The following is a 24,533-nucleotide window of genomic DNA, read 5'->3' as shown; positions in this document are numbered from 1 at the left end:
CTGACAGTGCGGCACTCCCTCAGAACTGACCCTCTGACAGTGCGGCATTCCCTCTGTACTGACCCTCTGACAGTGCGGCGCTCCCTCAGTACTGACCCTCTGACAGTGCTGCACTCCCTCAGTACTGACCCTCGGACAGTGCGGCACTCTCTCAGTACTGACCCTCGGACAGTGCGGCACTCCCTCAGTACTGACCCTCTGACAGTGCAGCACTCCCTCAGTACTGACCCTCTGACAGTGCGGCGCTCCCTCAGTACAGACCCTCTGACAGTGCAGCACTCCCTCAGTACTGACCCTCTGACAGTGCGGCACTCCCTCAGTACTGACCCTCTGACAGGGCAGCACTCCCTCAGTACTGACCCTCTGACAGTGCGGCGCTCCCTCAGTACAGACCCTCTGACAGTGCAGCACTCCCTCAGTACTGACCCTCTGACAGTGCAGCACTCCCTCAGTACTGACCCTCTGACAGTGCGGCGCTCCCTCAGTACAGACCCTCTGACAGTGCAGCACTCCCTCAGTACTGACCCTCTGACAGTGCGGCACTCCCTCAGTACTGACCCTCTGACAGTGCGGCACTCCCTCAGTACTGACCCTCTGACAGTGCGGCACTCCCTCAGTACAGACCCTCTGACAGTGCGGCGCTCTCTCAGTACTGACCCTCTGACAGTGCGGCGCTCCCTCAGTACAAACCCTCTGACAGTGCAGCACTCCCTCAGTACTGACCCTCTGACAGTGCGGCACTCCCTCAGTACTGACCCTCTGACAGTGCGGCACTCCCTCAGTACTGACCTTCTGACAGTGCGGCACTCCCTCAGTACTGACCCTCTGACAGTGCGGCACTCCCTCAGTACTGACCCTCTGACAGTGCGGCACTCCCTCAGTACTGACCCTCTGACAGTGCGGCACTCCCTCAGTACTGACCCTCTGACAGTGCGGCACTCCCTCAGTACTGACCCTCTGACAGTGCGGCACTCTCTCAGTACTGACCCTCTGACAGTGCGGCACACCCTCAGTACTGACCCTCTGACAGTGCGGCACTCCCTCAGTACTGACCCTCTGACAGTGCGGCACTCCCTCAGTACTGACCCTCTGACAGTGCGGCACTCCCTCAGTACTGACCCTCTGACAGTGCGGCACTCCCTCAGTACCAGAAGTCTGGTTGATGAACTTCAGTCTTTGGAGGAAGATTTTCAACTACAACCATGGCTCAGAAACATTCCAAAGCCGATATCAGAGTGTCTGGAACTTTAACGAATCGCAGCAACAACTTCAGGAGCACACTAGCAGAATGTAAAGGTTGTTTGTTGAGATCTGTAGAGCAATGTGAGAGGAGCGCAATTCATTGTGTTTCAAAGAGACCTCTACCTGTGTAATATCCTGGAGGGAGGACCTCATCCTGCTTGTAACAATGATCCCCAAGTAGTTGTCTCAAAGCTTCAGCCACCAGCCCTTTGTAACTGGAAAACACAATAAGTGAGAGACACATTTCAGTGAAACAGAAAAGCAACAAGATGATTACATTTACATTGCAACTTTCACACAGGAAAACGTATCAAGGCCCTTCTCAGAAATGTAATAGATATCAAGGTTTGGTAAAAATATGAGTCGGTAACCAGAAATCTTACACGGAAGCCTACATAGTAAATAGAAGCAGGAGGAGGCCATTCGGCCCTTCGAGCCTGCTCCGCCATTCATTATGATCATGGCTGATCATCAAGTTCAATACCCTGATCGCACCTCCCCCCATATCCCTTCATCCCCAACAGCTGTATATAATTCCTTCTTGAAATCACACACATTTTAGAACATAGAACATAGAACAGTACAGCACAGAACAGGCCCTTCGGCCTCGATGTTGTGCCGAGCATTGTCCGAAACCAATATCAAGCTATCCCACTCCCTGTCATTCTGGTGTGCTCCATGTGCCTATCCAATAACCGCTTGAAAGTTCCTAAAGTGTCCGACTCCACTATCACAGCAGGCAGTCCATTCCACACCCTAACCACTCTCTGAGTAAAGAACCTACCTCGGACATCCCTCCTATATCTCCCACCCTGAATCTTATATAGTTATGCCCCCTTGTAACAGCTACATCTACCCGAGGAAATAGTCTCTGAACATCCATTCTATCTATCCCCCTCATTATCTTATAAACCTCTATTAAGTCGCCTCTCATCCTCCTCCGCTCCAAAGAGAAAAGCCCTAGCTCCCTTAACCTTTCCTCATAAGACCTATCCTCCAATCCAAGCAGCATCCTGGTAAATCTCCTTTGCACCCTTTCCAATGCTTCCACATCCTTCCTGTAATGAGGTGACCAGAACTGCACACAATACTCCAAATGTGGTCTCACCAGGGTCCTGTACAGTTGCAGCATAACCCCGCGGCTCTTAAACTCAATCCCCCTGTTAATAAACACTAACACACTATAGGCCTTCTTCACGGTTCTATCCACTTGAGTGGCAACCTTCAGAGATTTGTGGACATGAACCCCAAGATCTCTCTGTTCCTCCACATTCCTCAGAACCCTGCCGTTGACCCTGTAATCCGCATTCAAATTTTTTCTACCAAAATGAATCACCTCGCACTTATCAGGGTTAAACTCCATTTGCCATTTTTCGGCCCAGCTCTGCATCCTATCAATGTCTCTTTGCAGCCTACAACAGCCCTCCACCTCATCCACTACTCCACCAATCTTGGTGTCATCAGCAACTTTACTGACCCACCCTTCAGCCCCCTCCTCCAAGTCATTGATAAAAATCACAAATAGCAGAGGACCCAGCACTGATCCCTGTGGTACACCGCTGGTAACTGGTCTCCAGTCTGAAAATTTTCCATCCACCACCACCCTCTGTCTTCTATATGATATGATGTGGAGATGCCGGCGTTGGACTGGGGTGAGCACAGTACGAAGTCTTACAACACCAGGTTAAAGTCCAACAGGTTTGTTTCGATGTCACTAGCTTTCGGAGCGCTGCTCCTTCCTCAGGTGAATGAAGAGGTCTGTTCCAGAAACACATATATAGACAAATTCAAAGATGCCAAACAATGCTTGGAATGCGACCATTAGCAGGTGATTAAATCTTTACAGATCCCCATCTCTGGATCTGTAAAGATTTAATCACCTGCTAATGCTCGCATTCCAAGCAATGTTTGGCATCTTTGAATTTGTCTATATATGTGTTTCTGGAACAGACCTCTTCATTCACCTGAGGAAGGAGCAGCGCTCCGAAAGCTAGTGACATAGAAACAAACCTGTTGGACTTTAACCTGGTGTTGTAAGACTTCATACTGTTCTATATGATAGCCAGTTACTTATCCAATTGGCCACATTTCCCTCTATCCCACACCTCCTTACTTTCTTCATGAGCCGACCATGTGGAACATTATCAAATGCCTTACAAAAATCTATGTATACGACATCAACCGCTCTACCTTCATCTACACACTTAGTTACCCCCTCAAAGAATTCAATCAAATTTGTGAGGCAAGACCTACCCTTCACGAATCTGTGTTGATTATCCCGGATTAAGCTGCATCGTTCCAAATGGTCATTAATCCTATCCCTCAGGACCTTTTCCATTAACTTACCGACCACCAATGTAAGACTAACAGGCCTATAATTACCAGGGTCATTCCTATTCCCTTTCTTGAACAGAGGAACAACATTCGCCACTCTCCAGTCCTCTGGCACTATCCCCGTGGACAGCGAGGACCCAAAGATCAAAGCCAAAGGCTCTGCAATCTCATCCCTTGCCTCCCAAAGAATCCTTGGGTATATCCCATCTGGCCCAGGGGACATGTCGACCCTCAGGTTTTTCAAAATTGCTAATACATCCTTCCTCAGAACATCTACTTCCTCCAAGTTTTCACCTCAACTATTTTCTGTGGGAGTGAATTCCACAGATTCACCACTCCCTGGGTGAAGAAATTTCTCCTCACCTCAGTCCTTGATTAATAAGGGGATCAGGGAGAAGGCAGGAGAATGGGGATGAGAAAAACATCAGCCATGATTGAATGGCGGAGCAGACTCAATGGGCCGAGTGGCCTAATTCTGCTCCTGTATCTTTTGGTCTGATGTGTACCCCTTATCCTCAAACTATGACGCCTAGTTCTGGACTCCCCCACCATCAGGAACATTCTTTCTGAATCAATGCTGTCTAATCCTGTTAGAATTGCAGGAAAGGCGAGTGCGGCGTCGATGCTTTAATTCCACCTCGGTCCCCACAAAGTCCAGCTGCCTTTCAAAGTAGGATTTTTAAAAACATGACTGCAGCAGTCACACACACTAAACCGGCTTTTACCCCTGACTGCACCTGTAGCCATGTAAAATGGCTGCGCTCCGATTAATCTGGCCAAAACCCAGTTTAAAATGGCTAACCCGAAAGACTGCCGGGAAAAGCAGCCAAGAAGACACAAGCAGGCAGCTGCAGACAGGTTTGCATATTCAGCTCTGGGAACGTAGCCCAGATCGATACTCAGGGCTATCAACAGCCCATCAACCCAGGTATCCGCAGTTTCATTCAGGACTGTTTACACCTAATCTACTCAGACATCCACAGTTAAATCGGCTATTCCCGGGAACAATTGCAACATATTAGCAATTGAATACCGGGCCAGACCTGTCGGCGCCTGCAGTGGCCGCAACAAAGACAGGTGAGCGACCACCCCCCGATCGGGGAATCGCCTCACCATTGGACACATCGACCCCAGAGACTGGGGACAGAATCCAATCACTTGGGACTCAGGGTCAAGGGCCGCCCCGGGAGGCGGGAAGCCCCTGGGCCCTATAAAAGTAAAGGTCCAAGTTCCGATCTCTCTCTCTCTCATCTTCGCCTGCTCGAGACCTTCGGAAGACCAGCCACCGGTAGCAGTGAGTGTGAATCCAACGATCGCTATCCGGTAGAGACACCTAGCCACCGACCTGTAGCAGCCTTTTGAATCCCGCAGGCCAGATTTGATTGGACAAGCCATTCGTTTCCCTGACCTGGTGGGCTCTTCCTAAGTTAAGTATTGGCCAGTAGTGATAGGCTTGTTATATAGAAAGTAGTATTAGGGTATTAATATTGCTTGTTGTATATAATAAATGACCGTTGTTTTAATCCTTACTTAGTGGTGTGCTGTGTTATTAATCATAACCTGAACTTGAACCACGTGGTGGTATCATAAAGATACCTGGCGACTCATGAGCAAAGGTGACCGAAACAGAGCAAATAGAATAAAGCTAGAAAGAGCAACACACCAAATACAGACAATACATCTGAAATTTTCAGACTCATCATATCAACTCAATCTATCCTCGTACATCAGTCCTGCCAGCCCAGGAATCAGTCTGGTAAACCTTGGCTGCACTCCCGCTAGAGCAAGAACATCCTTCCTCAGAGAAGGAGACCAAAACTGCCCACAATACTCCAGGTGTGGCCTCGCCAAAGCCCTGTATAATTGCAGCAACACATCCCTGCTCCTGTACTCAAATCCTCTCACTATGAAGGCCTTCTTTACTCCCTGCTGTAACTGCGTGCTTACGGTCAGCGACTGGTGTACGAGGACACCCAGGTCTCATTGCACATTCCCCTCTCTCAATCTATAGCCATTCAGATAATAATCTGCCTTCCTGTTTTTCCTATCAAAGTGAATAACGTCACATTTATCCACATTATACTGCATCTGCCATTCATTCACCCACTCACTCAGCCTGTCCAAATCCCGCTGAAGCATCTCTGCATCCTCCTCACAGCTCACCCTCCCACCCAGCTTTGTGTTGTGAATATCTGTGATCACCCAGCACCGAACCCTATGGTCCTCAACTAATCACTGGCGGCCAATTGGAAAAAGACCCACTTATTCCTACTCTTTGTTTCCCGTGTCATCCCGCTTTCTATCCATCTCAATACGCTACCCCAGAATCCCATGCACTTTCATTTTACACGACAATCTCATATGTCAGACCTTGTCGAAAGCCTTCTAAAAGTCCAAATCAACCACATCCACTGGCTTCCCCATATCTACTCTATTATTACATCCTCGAAGAATTCCAGTAGATTTATTAAGCATGATTTCTCCTTCATTAATCCATGCTGTCCGATCCTGTCACTTCTTTTTCCCCTCAAGTGCTCTGTTATTAAGTCTTTGATAATGGTCTCTAGAATTTTCCCCACTACTGACATCAGGCTTACTGGTCTATAATTCCCAGTTTTCTCTCCCCCCCCCCCCACTTTTAAATAGTGGAGTTACATTAACTACCCTCCAATCTGTAGGAATAATTCTAGGTTCTATAGAATCTTGGGAAGATGACCACCAATACATCCACTATTTCTAGGGCCACTTCCTTAAGTAATTAAGGAGTGTGGGTGGCAATACTGGTGGGAAAGCGGGTGTCGTTTGAGGCCAAGAACATAGTAGCGGACAAGGGAGGCCGATACGTGATGGTGAGTGGTAGGTTGCAGGGGACGGAGGTGGTACTGGTGAATGTATGTGCCCCGAACTAGGACGATGCTGGATTCATGAAACGGATGTTGGGGCGTATTCCAGACCTGGAGGTAGGGAGCTTGATAATGGGTGGGGATTTTAACACGGTGCTGGACCCAGCACTGGATCGCTCCAGATCTAGGACGGGGAAGAGGCCGGCGGCGGCCAAGGTGCTTAGGGGGTTCATGGACCAGATGGGGGGAGTAGATCCGTGGAGATTTGCCAGGCCTTTGGCCAGAGAATTTTCTTTTTCCTCCCACGTACATAAGGCCTACTCCAGGATAGATTTTTTTGTTCTGGGCAGGGCACTGATCCCGAAAGTGGAGGGAATGGAGTATTCGGCCATACCCATTTCAGACTCTGCCCCGCATTGGGTGGAGTTAGAGCTGGGGGAGAAGAGGGACCAACGCCCGCTGTGGAGGTTGGATGTGGGACTGCTGGCAGACGAGGAAGTGTGCGGGAGGGTGCGGGGGTGTATTGAAAGGTATCTGGAGGCCAATGACAACGGGGAGGTGCAGGTGGGAGTAGTATGGGAGGCGTTGAAGGCGGTGGTCAGGGTAGAGCTACTCTCCATCAGGGCTCATAGGGTGAAGAGAGAGGGTAGGGAAAGGGAGAGGTTAGTGGGGGAGATTTTAAGGGTGGACAGGAGCTATGCAGAGGCTCCTGATGAGGGACTACTCAGGGAGAGACGAAGTCTCCAGACGGAGTTCGACCTGTTGACCACAGGGAAGGCAGAGGCACAGTGGGCGATATATGAATATGGGGAGAAGGCGAGTCGGATGCTGGCACATCAGCTCCGTAAGAGGATGGCAGCGAGGGAAATAGGCGGAGTCAAAGATGGCAGGGGAACTAAGGTGCGGAGTGCGGGGAAAGTGAATGAGGTTTTTAAGGCCTTTTACAAGGAGCTGTATAGGTCCCAGCCCCCAGGGGGGAAAGAGGTGATGTGGCGATTCTTGGACCAATTGAGGTTCCCAAGGGTGGAGGAGCAGGAGGTGGCTGGTTTGGGGGCGCCAATTGGGGTGGAGGAGCTGGTTAAAGGACTGGGGAGTATGCAGGCAGAGAAGGCCCCGGGGCCGGATGGGTTCCCGGTGGAGTTTTACAGGAAGTATGTAGACCTGTTAGCCCCGTTGCTGGTAAGGACCTTCAATGAAGCAAGGGAGGGGGGGACCCTGCCCCCGACAATGTCGGAGGCGGCGATCTATTTGATCTTGAAACGGGATAAGGACCCACTGCAATGTGGGTCATATAGACCGATCTCGCTCCTTAATGTAGATGCTAAGCTGCTGGCAAAAATGTTGGCCACGAGGATTGAGGACTGTGTCCCGGGGGTGATTCACGAGGACCAGACGGGATTCGTAAAGGGTAGGCAGTTAAACACTAATGTGCGAAGGCTCCTAAATGTTATAATGATGCCATCGGTGGAGGGAGAAGCGGAGATAATGACAGCCATGGACGCGGAGAAGGCCTTTGATCGGGTAGAGTAGGAGTATCTCTGGGAAGTGTTGAGGAGGTTTGGGTTCGGGGCAGGGTTTATTAGATGGGTTAAGCTCCTGTATGAAGCCCCGGTGGCGAGTGTGGTCACGAACCGGCGGAGGTCGGAGTATTTCCGGCTGTACCGAGGGACGAGGCAGGGGTGGCCCCTGTCCCCTCTGCTGTTTGCATTAGCAATTGAACCTTTGGCCATGGCGTTAAGGGAGTTGGGGAAATGGAAGGGGGTGGTTCGAGGGGGAGAGAACCATCGAGTGTCGCTGTATGCAGACGACCTGTTGCTGTATGTGACGGATCCAGTGGAGGGGATGGTCGAGGTTATGCAGATCCTACGGGAGTTTGGAGACTTTTCGGGCTATAAGCTCAATGTGGGAAAGAGTGAGCTCTTTGTTATCCATCCGGGGGACCAGGGAAGAGGGATAGACGACCTACCGTTGAGGAGGGCGGAAAGGAGCTTTCGATACTTGGGGATTCAGGTAGCTAGGAGCTGGGGGGCACTGCACAAACTTAATTTGACGCGGTTGGTGGAACAGCTGGAGGAGGATTTTAAAAGATGGGACATGTTGCCACTCTCGCTGGCGGGTAGGGTACAGTCGGTTAAAATGGTGGTCCTCCCGAGGTTTCTTTTTGTATTCCAATGCCTCCCAATTATAATTACTAAGGCCTTCTTTAAGAGGTTAAGCAGGAGCATTATGGGATTTGTGTGGGCGAGCAAGACCCTGAGGGTAAGGAGGGGGTTCCTGGAGCGTAGCAGAGATAGAGGAGGGTTGGCGTTGCCAAACCTGGGTGGTTACTATTAGGCAGCCAACGTGGCAATGATCCGTAAGTGGGTGATGGAGGGAGAGGGGGCAACATGGAAGAGGTTGGAGATGGCGTCCTGCAAAGGAACGAGCCTGGGGGCGCTTGTGACGGCACCGCTGCCGCTCTCGCCAACAAGGTACACCACGAGCCCGGTGGTGGCGGCAACGCTAAACATCTGGGGGCAGTGGAGACGGCATAGGGGTGCGACGGGAGCTTCGGTGTGGGCCCCAATCAGACACAACCATCGGTTTGTCCCAGGAAGGATGGACGGGGGGTTTCAGAGCTGGCACGGGCAGGGATTAGAAGATTGGGGGACCTGTTCATTGACGGGACCTTTGCGAGCTTTGGGGCGCTGGAGGAGAAGTTTGGGCTACCCCCGGGAAACGTTTTCAGGTACATGCAAGTGAGGGCGTTTGTGAGGCGGCAAGTGAGGGAATTTCGGGCGTATGGGTTGGAGAGGGCAAGGTATTGGCGATATACCAGGAGATGAAAGAAGAGGGGGAGGCTTTGGTAGAGGAGCTGAAGGGTAAATGGGAAGAGGAGTTGGGGGGAGGAGATTGAGGAGGGGCTATGGGCTGATGCCCTAAGTAGAGTTAATTCCTCTTCCTCGTGTGCCAGGCTTAGCCTGATACAATTTAAGGTGGTTCATCGAGCGCATATGACGGGGGCGAGGCTGAGTAGGTTCTTTGGGGTGGAGGACAGATGTGGGAGGTGCTCAGGAAGTCCGGCGAACCATGTCCATATGTTTTGGTCATGCCCGGCACTAGAGAGGTTCTGGAGAGGAGTGGCGGGAGCAATATCTCAGATGGTGAAAGTCCGGGTCAAGCCAAGATGGGGGCTAGCAATATTTGGAGTAGTGGACGAGCCGGGAGTGCAGGAGGCGAAAGGGGCCGGCATTCGCGTCCCTAGTAGCCCGTCGAAGGATCTTGCTAATGTGGGAGGAGGCGAAGCCCCCAGCGTGGAGGCCTGGATAAATGACATGGCAGAGTTTATCAAGTTGGAAAGGATAAAGTTTGCCTTGAGAGGGTCTGCGCAGAGGTTCTCCAGGCGGTGGCAACCGTTCCTAGACCATCTCGCGGAGCATTAGAGGAACGTCGGACAGCAGCAACAGCAACCCAGGGGGGGTGGGGGGGATAACGTTCGTGGGGGGAGGGGAGGGGAATGGGGGGTTCCTTTGGGGGGCATTTGAGCAAAAAACACATGAGTGATCCGGAAACTGACATGTACGGGAAGAATCCAATGTACAAAGTTCTAGGAGTGTAGATGATGTGGCCCTGGGGATATATCAGCCTTCAATCACATCAATTTCCCCAAATCATTCTGTGATTCATTCCAACCACGTGTGTTTGTTAGGATTGCTCGAGATTCCTGGGGAGTAGAGAATTTGAAACATTGTGTTTAGGCTTAGATAAAAGATGTGGTTAGGTGGATTGGCCATGCAAAATTGCCCGAGTGTCCAAAAGGTTAGGTGGGATTACAGGGATAGGGGAGAGGCGTGGGCTTAAGTGGGCTTTCCAAGGGTTGGTGCAGACTCGATGGGCCGAATTGCCTCCTTCTGCACTGTAGGGATTCTATGTAAGCAGGTCAGGGGATGAGTGGGATATAATGATGCAATTAATGGGAGGAGCCAGGTCTTCAGCAAACAGTTTAGCTTTCAGTTTTGCTTGGAGCTTGAAGCTGAGCAGGAGCTTTTGCCAAAGGCTGTCAGGTTAAGCAGTTGTCTGACACAGACAGCAACACTTGCAGCTGGTGTCTGAAAGGGCTTCACTCTCTTTTCAAGCAGTATTTCCAAGAAATCTCAATCCAGAGGATAGAAAGTTTTTGCAAACTTTATTTATAAGTGGCTTTTGGCCGCTGATGGGCTTTTATTAATTGGAGATAAAGTATCAGTTAGAAGGTAAAGTGTTTCCTTTTATTGTTAAGAATTATTTAACTGTTAATTGTAAGCTATTTTCTATGATGTTCATGTAGTTTAATCCTGTGTCAATAATCAAGTTTGTTTTAATACATCATATACTTATTCATCAGTGGAATCACTCCTGGAGTGAAATATCCTTTCCTCATATTTTTACAAATAAAACAAAGAGTGTTTGGGGTTCTTGTCCGGTATCCCAACAAATGTTGGGGTCTGGTCCGGGATCTTAGCAGAATGTTTGCCATTGCCTATCCACCATCATCTCTTTTAAGTAACGTTCCCCAATTCATCATAGCCAAGTTGTGCCTCATACCATTGTAGTTTCCTTTATTAAGATTCAGGACCCCAGTCTCAGAATCAATAATGTCACTCTCTAACTTAATGAACAATTGTATCATGTTATGGTCGCTCATCCCCAGGGGGCCTCGTACAATTAGGTTGTCAATGATTCCTTTCTCATTACACAATACCCAGTCTAGCCTGTTCTCTGGTTGGTTCCTCTACGTATTCCAGAAAACCATTGTGTACATATTGCAATAATTACTCCTATACGACACTATTACCAATTTGATTTCTCAAATTTATATGTAGATTAAATTCACCCAAAATTACAGATGTTCACTTATCCTATGCATCTTGGAGCTCTCTTCCTCAAAAGCCAGTGGGAGCAGAATTTTTGAACATTTTCAAGGCAGAACGAAATAGATTCTTGATAAACAAGGGGGTGAAAGGTTATTGGGGTTGGCAGGAATGTGGACTCGAGGTTACAGTCAGATCAGTCATGATTTTCTTGAATGGCTCGAAGGGCCGAGTGGCCTACTCCTGCTCCTAACTCACATGTTCACATGTATGTTCATAGTACAGAACTAGAGTATTACTGAACCCTTGTTGTCTAAACCTTTTGTCTTGTAGTCATCAGGAGTCATCATTCCTTACACATCCCAATGATCTTAATGGGCTGCATCATGCGCACAAATTCACCTTTCCTCAATGCGCTCATTGAGAAATCTGCCAATGGATTCTCTATTACTGTCTGATGGAGGCTTTCACTGGTCCATTTACCTGTTCGGATTCCTACAGTTCCAGGCAGTGTAAAATTTACCTTATCGGCAACCTTGTAAATCGTGTCCGAGCCATTGGCTCATTGTGCTAGCTTGATGCTGCAATAGGACATCACAGCCACCCTGTGAGATAACGGCTACCCTGACCAGATCATTGCTCGCTGCATATTGCACAAACTCATGAGTGGGCCCAAGGCTGCCACTTTCAATCCTGAAAAGTGCCCAGTCAGCCTGGAAGGAGGAGGTGCCTCAGAAATTTGAGCAACACCCATTTCACACTGTTACCATGCAGTAGCAGCACGAGTGGTATTCTCCACAAACAGGATACTGTCGTCAAGTCGAGATGACTTTCAGCCTATCACACAAGTAAGTATAAGTGAGGAGTGTTAATTAATGTCAGTGTGAGGCCAGGAATGTAGGCCGTATGTTCCAACAACTGGCAAATCACATAAAACAGCACAACCCCGCGGCTGGTCTCAACAGGCTAAATACTAAACCCAACCAGCCCGTGCTTGCAAAACTGAAGACAAAGTTTAACATTAGATGTGATTTCCTGATTGGACTCTTGCTAAACAAATAAAAGAAAAATACTGCAGAGGCTGGAATTCTGAAATGGAAACAGAAGATGCAGGTCGGGCAGCACCTGTGCAGAGAAAAACAGAGTTAACGTTTCTAGTCCGAGGAACGTGATGAATTTTATATTGTTAGAAAAGAGGGAGGGCAGGTGGTGCAGAATACGAGGTCTGTGATAGATGGGAGCTCGGAGAGATTGCGCAACACTGTTTAGGGCACGAGATAAAAGGATTACAGAAAACGGCCCCCTGCGCTTTTGACAAAGTGTCAGAAGATCTGGAGAGAAAACCTGGCGTTCTCTCTGGGGAGAAACGTTCTGGTTTTCAGTCAGGACCAGACATCTTAGCATGTTTTGGGAAATTTCCACCCATGATCCATCAGGGAGGTTGTTTTCCTCATGTTGGTTTTCTCACCGAGAGCGTGCAGAAAGTATGAAAGTTTAATGATTCGTTAATAAGTCCTGGAAAGGATCGAGTTCCTAGTGAAGCTCAGAGTGAGACTGACCTGTACTTCCTGTTGACCTCATCTGCAGTCAGCACGCGGTCAAACATCATCACTTTGTACCTGTCCTCCAGCCGAGGACCCTTGTAGTCAAGATGTTCCAGCTCCACCGCAGCATCGAGCAGTGACAAGTATCGGCGAACTATCAACCCATAGGGACTGTCTGCAAAAACAAAGGGAATGGTACAACAACTGGTATTCCAGCTCAGGACTGGAGCGTGAGGGATTTACACAGTTACAGTCAGGATTCCAAAGTGAGGGATTCACACAGTTACTGTCCAGATCCCAGAGTGAGGGATTTACACAGTTACTGTCAGGATTCCAGAGTGAGGGATTTATACAGTTACTGTCAGGATCCCAGAGTGAGGGATTTACACAGTTACTGTCCAGATTCCAGAGTGAGGGATTTACACATTTACTGTCAGGATTCCAGAGTGAGGGATTTACACAGTTCCTGTCAGGGTTCCAGAGTGAGGGATTTACACAGTTACTGTCAGGATTCCAGAGTGAGGGATTTACACCGTTACTGTCAGGATTCCAGAGTGAGGGATTTACACCGTTACTGTCAGGATTCCAGAGTGATGGATTCACACAATTACTGTCCAGATTCCAGACTGACGGATTCACACAGTTACTGTCAGGATTCCAGAGTGAGGGATTCACACAGTTACTGTCAGGATTCCAGAGTGAGGGATTCACACCGTTACTGTCAGGATTCCAGAGTGAGGGATTTACACAGTTACTGTCCAGGTTCCAGAGTGAGGGATTTACACAGTCACTGTCAGGATTCCAGAGTGAGGGATTTATACAGTTACTGTCCAGGTTCCAGAGTGAGGGATTTACACAGTCACTGGCAGGATTCCAGAGTGAGGGATTTACACAGTTACTATCACGGTTCCAGAGTGAGGGATTTACAGTTACTGTCAGGATTCCAGAGTGAGGGATTTACACAGTTACTGTCAGGATTCCAGAGTGAGGGATTTACACAGTTACTGTCAGGATTCCAAGTGAGGGATTTACACAGTTACTGTCAGGATTCCAGAGAGAGGGATTTACACCGTTACTGTCAGGATTCCAGAGTGAGGGATTTATACAGTTACTGTCAGGATTCCAGAGTGAGGGATTTACACAGTTACTGTCAGGATTCCAGAGTGAGGGATTTATACAGTTACTGTCAGGATTCCAGAGTGAGGGATTTACACAGTTACTGTCAGGATTCCAGAGTGAGGGATTTATACAGTTACTGTCCAGATTCAAGAGTGAGGGATTTATCCAGTTACTGTCCAGGTTCCAGAGTGAGGGATTTACAGTTACTGTCAGGATTCCAGAGTGAGGAATTTATACAGTTACTGTCCAGATTCAAGAGTGAGGGATTTACACAGTTACTATCCAGATACCAGAGTGAGGGATTTACACAGTTACTGTCAGGGTTCCAGAGTGAGGGATTTACACAGTTACTGTCAGGATTCCAGAGTGAGGGATTTACACAGTTACTGTCAGGATTCCAGAGTGAGGGATTTACACAGTCACTGTCAGGATTCCAGAGTGAGGGATTTACACAGTTACTGTCAGGATTCCAGAGTGAGGGATTTATACAGTTACTGTCAGGATTCCAGAGTGAGGGATTTACACAGTTACTGTCAGGATTCCAGAGTGAGGGATTTATACAGTGACTGTCCAGATTCAAGAGTGAGGGATTTATACAGTTACTGTCCAGGTTCCAGAGTGAGGGATTTACAGTTACTGTCAGGATTCCAGAGTGAGGGATTTACACAGTTACTGTCAGGATTCCAGAGTGAGGGATTTATACAGTTACTGTCCAGATTCAAGAGTGAGGGATTTACACAGTTACTATCCAGATACCAGAGTGAGGGATTTACACAGTTACTGTCAGGATTCCAGAGTGAGGGATTTACACAGTTACTGTCAGGATTCCAGAGTGAGGGATTTACACAGTTACTGTCAGGATTCCAGAGTGAGGGATTTACACAGTTACTGTCCAGATTCAAGAGTGAGGGATTTACACAGTTACTGTCGGTTCCAGAGTGAGGGATTTACACAGTTACTGTCAGGATTCCAGAGTGAGGGATTCACACAGTTACTGTCCAGATTCAATAGTGAGGGATTTACACAGTTACTGTCAGGATTCCAGAGTGAGGGATTTACACAGTTACTGTCAGGATTCCAGAGTGAGGGATTTACACAGTTACTGTCAGGATTCCAGAGTGAGGGTTTTACACAGTTACTGTCCAGATTCCAGAGTGAGGGATTTACACAGTTACTGTCAGGGTTCCAGACTGAGAGATTTACACAGTTACTATCACGGTTCCAGAGTGAGGGATTCACACAGTTACTGTCCAGGTTCCAGAGTGAGGGATTTACACAGTTACTGTCAGGATTCCAGAGTGAGGGATTCACACAGTTACTGTCAGGATTCCAGAGTGAGGGATTTACACAGTTACTGTCCAGGTTCCAGAGTGAGGGATTTACAGTTACTGTCAGGATTCCAGAGTGAGGGATTTACACAGTTACTGTCCGGATTCCAGAGTGAGGGATTTATACAGTTACTGTCAGGATCCCAGAGTGAGGGATTCACACAGTCACTGTCCAGGTTCCAGAGTGAGGGATTTACACAGTTACTGTCAGGATTCCAGAGTGAGGGATTCACACAGTTACTGTCAGGATTCCAGAGTGAGGGATTTACACAGTTACTGTCAGGATTCCAGAGTGAGAGATTTGCACAGTTACTGTCATGGATCCAGAGTGAGGGACTCACACAGTTACTGTCAGGATTCCAGAGTGGGGGATTCACACAGTTACTGTCCAGATTCCAGAGTGAGGGATTTACACAGTTACTGTCAGGATTCCAGAGTGAGGGATTTACACAGTTACTGTCAGGATTCCAGAGTGAGGGATTTACACAATTACTGTCAGGATTCCAGAGTGAGGGTTTTACACAGTTACTGTCAGGATTCCAGAGTGAGGGATTTACACAGTTACTGTCACGATTCCAGAGTGAGGGATTTACACAGTTACTGTCACGATTCCAGAGTGAGGGATTTACACAGTTCCTGTCAGGGTTCCAGAGTGAGGGATTTACACAGTTACTGTCAGGATTCCAGAGTGAGGGATTTACACAGTTACTGTCAGGATTCCAGAGTGAGGGATTTACACAGTTACTGTCAGGATTCCAGAGTGAGGGATTCACAGTTACTGTCCAGATTCCAGAGTGAGGGATTTACACAGTTACTGTCAGGATTCCAGAGTGACAGATTCACACAGTTACTGTCAGGATTCCAGAGTGAGGGATTTACAGTTACTGTCCTGATTCCAGAGTGAGGGATTCACACAGTTACTGTCAGGGTTCCAGAGTGAGGGATTTACACCGTTACTGTCATGGTTCCAGAGTGAGATTTACACACAGTTACTATCACGGTTCCAGAGTGAGGGATTTACACACTAACTGTCAGGATTCCAGAGTGAGGGATTTACACAGTTACTGTCAGGATCCCAGAGTGAGGGATTTACACAGTTACTGTCACGATTCCAGAGTGAGGGATTTACACAGTTACTGTCACGATTCCAGAGTGAGGGATTTACACAGTTCCTGTCAGGGTTCCAGAGTGAGGGATTTACACAGTTACTGTCAGGATTCCAGAGTGAGGGATTTACACAGTTACCGTCAGGATTCCAGAGTGAGGGATTTACACAGTTACTGTCAGGATTCCAGAGTGAAGGATTCACAGTTACTGTCAGGATTCCAGAGTGAGGGATTTACAGTTACTGTCCAGATTCCAGAGTGAGGGATTCACACAGTTACTGTCAGGGTTCCAGAGTGAGGGATTTACACCGTTACTGTCAGGATTCCAGAGTGGGGGATTTACAGTTACTGTCAGGATTCCAGAGTGAGGGATTTACACAGTTACAGTCAGGATTCCAGAGTGAGGGATTTACACAGTTACTGTCCAGATTCCAGAGTGAGGGATTTAAACAGTTACTGTCAGGATTCCAGAGTGAGGGAATTACACAGTTACTGTCAGGATTCCAGAGTGAGGGATTTACACAGTTACTGTCAGGATTCCAGAGTGAGGGATTCACAGTTACTGTCCAGATTCCAGAGTGAGGGATTTACACAGTTACTGTCAGGATTCCAGAGTGACGGATTCACACAGTTACTGTCAGGATTCCAGAGTGAGCAGAGGGGTGCGGGGAGCCCTGGTGGGGTCCCCAATCAGGAACAACCATAGGTTCGCCCCAGGAAGAATGGATGGAGGATTTCAGAGCTGGTTCCAGTTGGGAATTAGGAGGGTGGGAGATTTATTTATAGATGGGACTTTTGCGAGCTTGGGAGCATTGGAGGAAAAGTATAAGTTGCCCCGGGGAAATTTCTTGAGATATATGCAGGTGAGGGCATTTACTAGACAACAGGTGAGGGAATTTCCATTGCTCCCGACACAGGGGATACAGGACAGGGTGCTTTCAGGGGTGTGGGTCGGAGAGGGCAAGGTGTCAGAGATTTATCGAGAGATGAGGGAAGAGGGGGAGGAGTCGGTGGGCGAACTAAAAGGAAAGTGGGAAGAAGAACTAGGGGAGGAGATAGAGGAGGGTATGTGGGCTGATGCCCTAAGCAGGGTAAATTCCTCTTCCTCATGCGCCAGGCTTAGCCTGATTCAATTTAAGGTGCTACATAGAGCACACATAACGGGAGCAAGATTGAGCAGGTTCTTTGGAGTGGAGGACAAATGTGGGAGGTGTGGCGGGAGCCCGGCAAACCACGCACATATGTTTTGGGCGTGCCCGGCACTGGAAGGGTATTGGAAGGGAGTGACGGGAGTGATTTCGCGGGTGGTGAAGGCCCGGGTCAAACCAGGCTGGGGGTTAGCTCTATTTGGAGTTGCGGAAGAGCCGGGAGTGCAGGAGGCGAAAGAGGCCGACGTTGTGGCCTTTGCGTCCCTAGTAGCCCGGCGCAGGATCCTACTCATGTGGAAGGAGGCGAAACCCCCCGGACTGGAGGCCTGGGTAAATGATATGGCGGGGTTCATTAAACTGGAGCAGATAAAGTTTGCCCTGAGAGGATCGGCTCAAGGGTTCACCAGGCGGTGGCAGCCATTTCTCGACTACCTAGGGGAACGTTAGAGGGAAGACAGATGACCAGCAGCAGCAACCCAGGGGGAGGGGGGGGGGGGGGGGGGTTAGTTTAGGTCAAAGATAAAGGGGTTTTGTTACTTGTGTATTGTTTAAAATTTCTGTATTGTTATTGTTGCGTTTGCTTTGTAAGAGGGGAAAAATTGTTGTTTGGGAAAAAAATTTCAATAAAACATTTATTAAAAAAAAAAAAAGGATTCCAGAGTGAGGGATTTACAGTTACTGTCAGGATTCCCGAGTGAGGGATTTACACAGTTACTGTCCAGATTCCAGAGTGAGGGATTTACAGTTACTGTCAGGATTCCCGAGTGAGGGATTTACAGTTACTGTCAGGATTCCCGAGTGAGGGATTTACACAGTTACTGTCAGGATTCCAGAGTGATGGATTTACACAGTTACTGTCCAGATTCCAGAGTGAGGGATTCACACAGTTACTGTCAGGATTCCAGAGTGAGAGATTTACAGTTACTGTCCAGATTCCAGAGTGAGGGATTCACACAGTTACTGTCAGGGTTCCAGAGTGAGGGATTTACACCGTTACTGTCAGGATTCCAGAGTGAGAGATTTACAGTTACTATCATGGTTCCAGAGTGGGGGATTTACACAGTTACTGTCAGGATTCCAGAGTGAGGGATTTACAGTTACTGTCAGGATTCCAGAGTGAGGGATTTACACAGTCACTGTCAGGATTCCAGAGTGAGGGATTTACACAGTTACTGTCCAGATTCCAGAGTGAGGGATTTACTCAGTTACTGTCAGGGTTCCAGAGTGAGAGATTTACACAGTTACTATCACGGTTCCAGAGTGAGGGATTTACACAGTCACTGTCAGGGTTCCAGAGTGAGGGATTCACACAGTTACTGTCAGGATTCCAGAGTGGGGGATTTACAGTTACTGTCAGGATTCCAGAGTGAGGGATTTACACAGTTACAGTCAGGATTCCAGAGTGAGGGATTTACACAGTTACTGTCCAGATTCCAGAGTGAGGGATTTAAACAGTTACTGTCAGGATTCCAGAGTGAGGGAATTACACAGTTACTGTCAGGATTCCAGAGTGAGGGATTTACACAGTTACTGTCAGGATTCCAGAGTGAGGGATTCACAGTTACTGTCCAGATTCCAGAGTGAGGGATTTACACAGTTACTGTCAGGATTCCAGAGTGACGGATTCACACAGTTACTGTCAGGATTCCAGAGTGAGGGATTTACAGTTACTGTCAGGATTCCCGAGTGAGGGATTTACACAGTTACTGTCCAGATTCCAGAGTGAGGGATTCACACAGTTACTGTCAGGGTTCCAGAGTGAGGGATTTACACCGTTACTGTCAGGATTCCAGAGTGAGAGATTTACAGTTACTATCATGGTTCCAGAGTGGGGGATTTACACAGTTACTGTCAGGATTCCAGAGTGAGGGATTTACAGTTACTGTCAGGATTCCAGAGTGAGGGATTTACACAGTCACTGTCAGGATTCCAGAGTGAGGGATTTACACAGTTACTGTCAGGGTTCCAGAGTGAGAGATTTACACAGTTACTATCACGGTTCCAGAGTGAGGGATTTACACAGTCACTGTCAGGGTTCCAGAGTGAGGGATTCACACAGTTACTGTCAGGATTCCAGGGTGAGGGATTTACAGTTACTGTCAGGATTCCAGAGTGAGGGATTTACACAGTTACAGTCAGGATTCCAGAGTGAGGGATTTACACAGTTACCGTCCAGATTCCAGAGTGAGGGATTTAAACAGTTACTGTCAGGGTTCCAGAGTGAGAGATTTACACAGTTACTATCACGGTTCCAGAGTGAGGGATTTACACAGTCACTGTCAGGATTCCAGAGTGAGGGATTCACACAGTTACTGTCAGGATTCCAGAGTGAGGGATTTACACCGTTACTGTCAGGATTCCAGCGTGAGAGATTTACACAGTTACTATCACGGTTCCAGAGTGAGGGATTTACACAGTCACTGTCAGGATTCCAGAGTGAGGGATTTACAGTTACTGTCAGGATTCCAGAGTGAGGGATTTACACAGTTACTGTCAGGATTCCAGAGTGAGGGATTTACACAGTTACTGTCAGGATTCCAGAGTGAGGGATTTACACAGTTACTGTCCAGATTCCAGAGTGAGGGATTTGCACAGTTACTGTCATGGATCCAGAGTGAGGGATTTACACAGTTACTGTCAGGATTCCAGAGTGAGAGATTTGCACAGTTACTGTCATGGATCCAGAGTGAGGGACTCACACAGTTACTGTCAGGATTCCAGAGTGGGGGATTTACAGAGTTGTCAAGATCCCAGGGTGATGGATTTACACAGAGCTCCAGAGGTGACCGCGGAAGCAATTCAGAGTTCCTCAAATTGAGGATTGTGAAGCAATGAAGAAGTTCCCAGCAGAATGGTGATGCTGGGACTCCAGGGGAGCTGACTTAACGCTGGCTGGAGAGAGGCTTCTTTTACTCTTTCACAGATGTGGGCGTTGCTGGCTTGGCCATCATTTATTGCCCCTGAAATTCCTTCGAGGTGGAGGAGGTTACAGAACTGACCAGGACTCTGAAGTGGGCCATTACTGATGGGGAGAGTTTGTGATCAGTAATTCGAGAGATTAACCGTTTTTGGGCGTTTTACATGGTGTTAACTAACCACACCCCAGCTCTGTGAGAATATGCCATCAGCCATCATCCAGCCAGTTTGTTCACTGCCCCTTCCCACTCCCACCCTGAGGAAGATTTCATCCCTTCACCCTACAGGAGTTATAAAGTGGACTCATACTCATCACATTGTTGATGAAAGCAGTGGAGAAGACTCGGTCGAGTATAGCTCCTGGGAAGTGTCCCAGTTGGAACATGGACATGAAGATATTGACTGTGGCCAGGGGCGAGTTCATGGCTTTGATTTCCAGCACTGATTCCAGCTTTTCAAAGAATTTGGCTTCATTGGCAGGTTTGTAATTCATGCGGCTGAACGGGAAGACCAGCTTCTGAATGACCTGCAAAACAAGAAAAGCCCAAAGTCAAATGTGGTTCCAAACCTGCCCCAACAATGATCATCAGTGTCATCACCCCACAGCTGGGAGCTGTATACCATTACACCGTACAGACCCGAGGTCCAAGATCAATGCCCATGTCAGGCTCTTAAATGAAAAGAGCTGAGTCAGTCACTGAAGACATCCACACCCCCAGGGACCCACTGTAAACATTCACACACTCCCTGGGACCCGCTGTAAACATTCACACACTCCCTGGGACCCGCTGTAAACATTCACACACTCCCTGGGACCCGCTGTAAACATTCACACACTCCCTGGGACCCACTGTAAACATTCACACACCCCCTGGTACCCGCTGTAAACATTCACACACTCCCTGGGACCCACTGTAAACATTCACACACTCCCTGGGACGCGCTGTAAACATTTACACACTCCCAGGGACCCACTGTAAACATTCACACACTCCCAGGGACCCACTGTATACATTCACACACTCCCTGGGACCCACTGTAAACATTCACACACTCCCTGGGACCCACTGTAAACATTTACACACTCCCTGGGACCCGCTGTAACCATTCACACACTCCCTGGGACCCACTGTAAACATTTACACACTCCCTGGGACTCACTGTAAACATTTACACACTCCCTGGGACCCACTGTAAACATTTACACACTCCCTGGGACCCGCTGTAAACATTTACACACTCCCTGGGACCCGCTGTAAACATTTACACACTCCCAGGGACCCGCTGTAAACATTTACACACTCCCAGGGACCCACTGTAAACATTTACACACTCCCAGGGACCCACTGTAAACATTTACACACTCCCTGGGACCTGCTGTAAACATTTACACACTCCCTGGGACCCACTGTAAACATTTACACACTCCCTGGGACCCACTGTAAACATTTACACACTCCCTGGGACTCACTGTAAACATTCACACACTCCAGGGACCCACTGTAAACATTTACACACTCCCTGGGACCCACTGTAAACATTTACACGCTCCCAGGGACCCACTGTAAACATTTACACACTCCCTGGGACCCACTGTAAACATTTACACACTCCCTGGGACCCACTGTAAACATTTACACTCACCCTGGGACCCACTGTAAACATTCACACACTCCCTGGGACCCACTGTTAACATTTACACACTCCCTGGGACCCACTGTAAACATTTACACTCACCCTGGGACACGCTGTAAACATTTACACACTCCCTGGGACCCGCTGCAAACATTTACACACTCACTGGGACCCACTGTAAACATTTACACACTCCCTGGGACCCGCTGTAAACATTTACACACTCCCAGGGACCCGCTGTTAACATTTACACATTCCCAGGGACCCACTGTTAACATTTACACACTCCCAGGGACCCACTGTTAACATTTACACACTCCCTGGGACCCACTGTAAACATTCACACATTCCCAGGGACCCACTGTTAACATTTACACACTCCCAGGGACCCACTGTTAACATTTACACATTCTCAGGGACCCACTGTAAACATTTACACACTCCCTGGGACCCGCTGTAAACATTTACACACTCCCTGGGACCCACTGTAAACTTTTACACACTCCCTGGGACCCGCTGTAAACATTTACACACTCCCTGGGACCCACTGTAAACATTCACACACTCCCAGGGACCCGCTGTAAACATTTACACACTCCCTGGGACCCTCTGTAAACATTTACACACTCCCTGGGACCCACTGTAAACATTCACACACTCCCTGGGACCCGCTGTAAACATTTACACACACCCTGGGACCCTCTGTAAACATTTACACACTCCCTGGGACACACTGTAAACATTCACACACTCCCTGGGACCCGCTGTAAACATTTACACACTCCCTGGGACCCACCGTAAACATTCACACACTCCCTGGGACCCACTGTAAACATTTACACACTCCCTGGGACCCTCTGTAAACATTTACACACTCCCTGGGACCCACTGTAAACATTCACACACTCCCAGGGACCCACTGTAAACATTCACACACTCCCTGGGACCCACTGTAAACATTCACACACTCCCTGGGACCCACTGTAAACATTTACACACTCCCTGGGCCCCGCTGTAAACATTCACACACTCCCTGGGACCCACTGTAAACATTCACACACTCCCAGGGACCCACTGTAAACATTCATACACTCCCTGGGACCCGCTGTAAACATTCACACACTCCCTGGGCCGCACTGTAAACATTCACACACTCACTGGGACCCACTGTAAACATTCACACACTCCCAGGGACCCACTGTAAACATTCACGCACTCCCTGGGACCCACTGTAAACATTTACACACTCCCTGGGCCCCGCTGTAAACATTCACACACTCCCTGGGACCCACTGTAAACATTCACACACTCCCAGGGACCCACTGTAAACATTCATACACTCCCTGGGACCTGCTGTAAACATTCACACACTCCCTGGGCCCCACTGTAAACATTCACACACTCCCTGGGCCCCACTGTAAACATTCACACACTCCCAGGGACCCACTGTAAACATTCACACACTCCCAGGGACCCACTGTAAACATTTACGCACACCTTGGGACCCTCTGTAAACATTTACACACTCCCTGGGACCCACTGTAAACATTCACACACTCCCAGGGACCCACTGTAAACATTCACACACTCCCTGGGACCCACTGTAAACATTTACACACTCCCTGGGCCCCACTGTAAACATTCACACACTCACTGGGACCCACTGTAAACATTTACACACTCCCAGGGACCCGCTGTAAACATTCACACACTCCCTGCGACCCACTGTAAACATTTACACACTCCCTGGGACTCACTGTAAACATTCACACACTCCCAGGGACCCACTGTAAACATTTACACACTCACGGAGACCCTCTGTAAACATTTACACACTCACGGAGACCCGCTGTAAACATTTACACACTCCCTGGGACCCGCTGTAAACATTCACACACTCCCTGCGACCCACTGTAAACATTTACACACTCCCTGGGACACGCTGTAAACATTTACACACTCCCAGGGACCTACTGTAAACATTTGCACACTCCCTGGGAGCCACTGTAAACATTCACACACTCCCTGGGACCCGCTGTAAACATTTACAAACTCACTGAGACCCGCTGTAAACATTTACACACTCCCAGGGACCCACTGATAACATTTACACATTCCCAGGGACCCACTGTTAACATTTACACATTCTCAGGGACCCACTGTAAACATTTACACACTCCCTGGGACCCACTGTAAACATTTACACACTCCCTGGGACTCACTGTAAACATTTACACACTCCCTGGGGCCCACTGTAAACATTTACACACTCCCTGGGACCCGCTGTAAACATTTACACACTCTCTGGGACCCGCTGTAAACATTTACACACTCCCTGGGACCCGCTGTAAACATTTACACACTCCCAGGGACCCACTGTAAACATTTACACACGCCCAGGGACCCACTGTAAACATTTACACACTCCCTGGGACCCGCTGTAAACATTTACACACTCCCAGGGACCCACTGTAAACATTCACACACTC

General features: G+C 48.5%; 1 protein-coding gene across 1 annotated transcript in view; it reads right to left on the bottom strand.

The window, feature by feature from the left end:
- fastk (Fas-activated serine/threonine kinase) overlaps window positions 1-24,533 on the bottom strand; it is a 107,945-nt gene that overhangs the window by 37,371 nt on the left and 46,041 nt on the right. Inside the window, exons 4-6 of the mRNA XM_072468564.1 lie at window positions 20,719-20,935; window positions 12,808-12,967; window positions 1,366-1,457 (exon numbers count right to left, since the gene is read on the bottom strand). Of these exons, the coding sequence (XP_072324665.1) occupies window positions 1,366-1,457; window positions 12,808-12,967; window positions 20,719-20,935 (469 nt within the window). The remainder of the gene's footprint in view (window positions 1-1,365; window positions 1,458-12,807; window positions 12,968-20,718; window positions 20,936-24,533) is intronic.

Source organism: Scyliorhinus torazame, chromosome 11, assembly GCF_047496885.1.
Source record: "Scyliorhinus torazame isolate Kashiwa2021f chromosome 11, sScyTor2.1, whole genome shotgun sequence".
NCBI lineage: Eukaryota > Metazoa > Chordata > Chondrichthyes > Carcharhiniformes > Scyliorhinidae > Scyliorhinus > Scyliorhinus torazame.
This window is presented reverse-complemented; position numbering and strand designations above follow the sequence as displayed.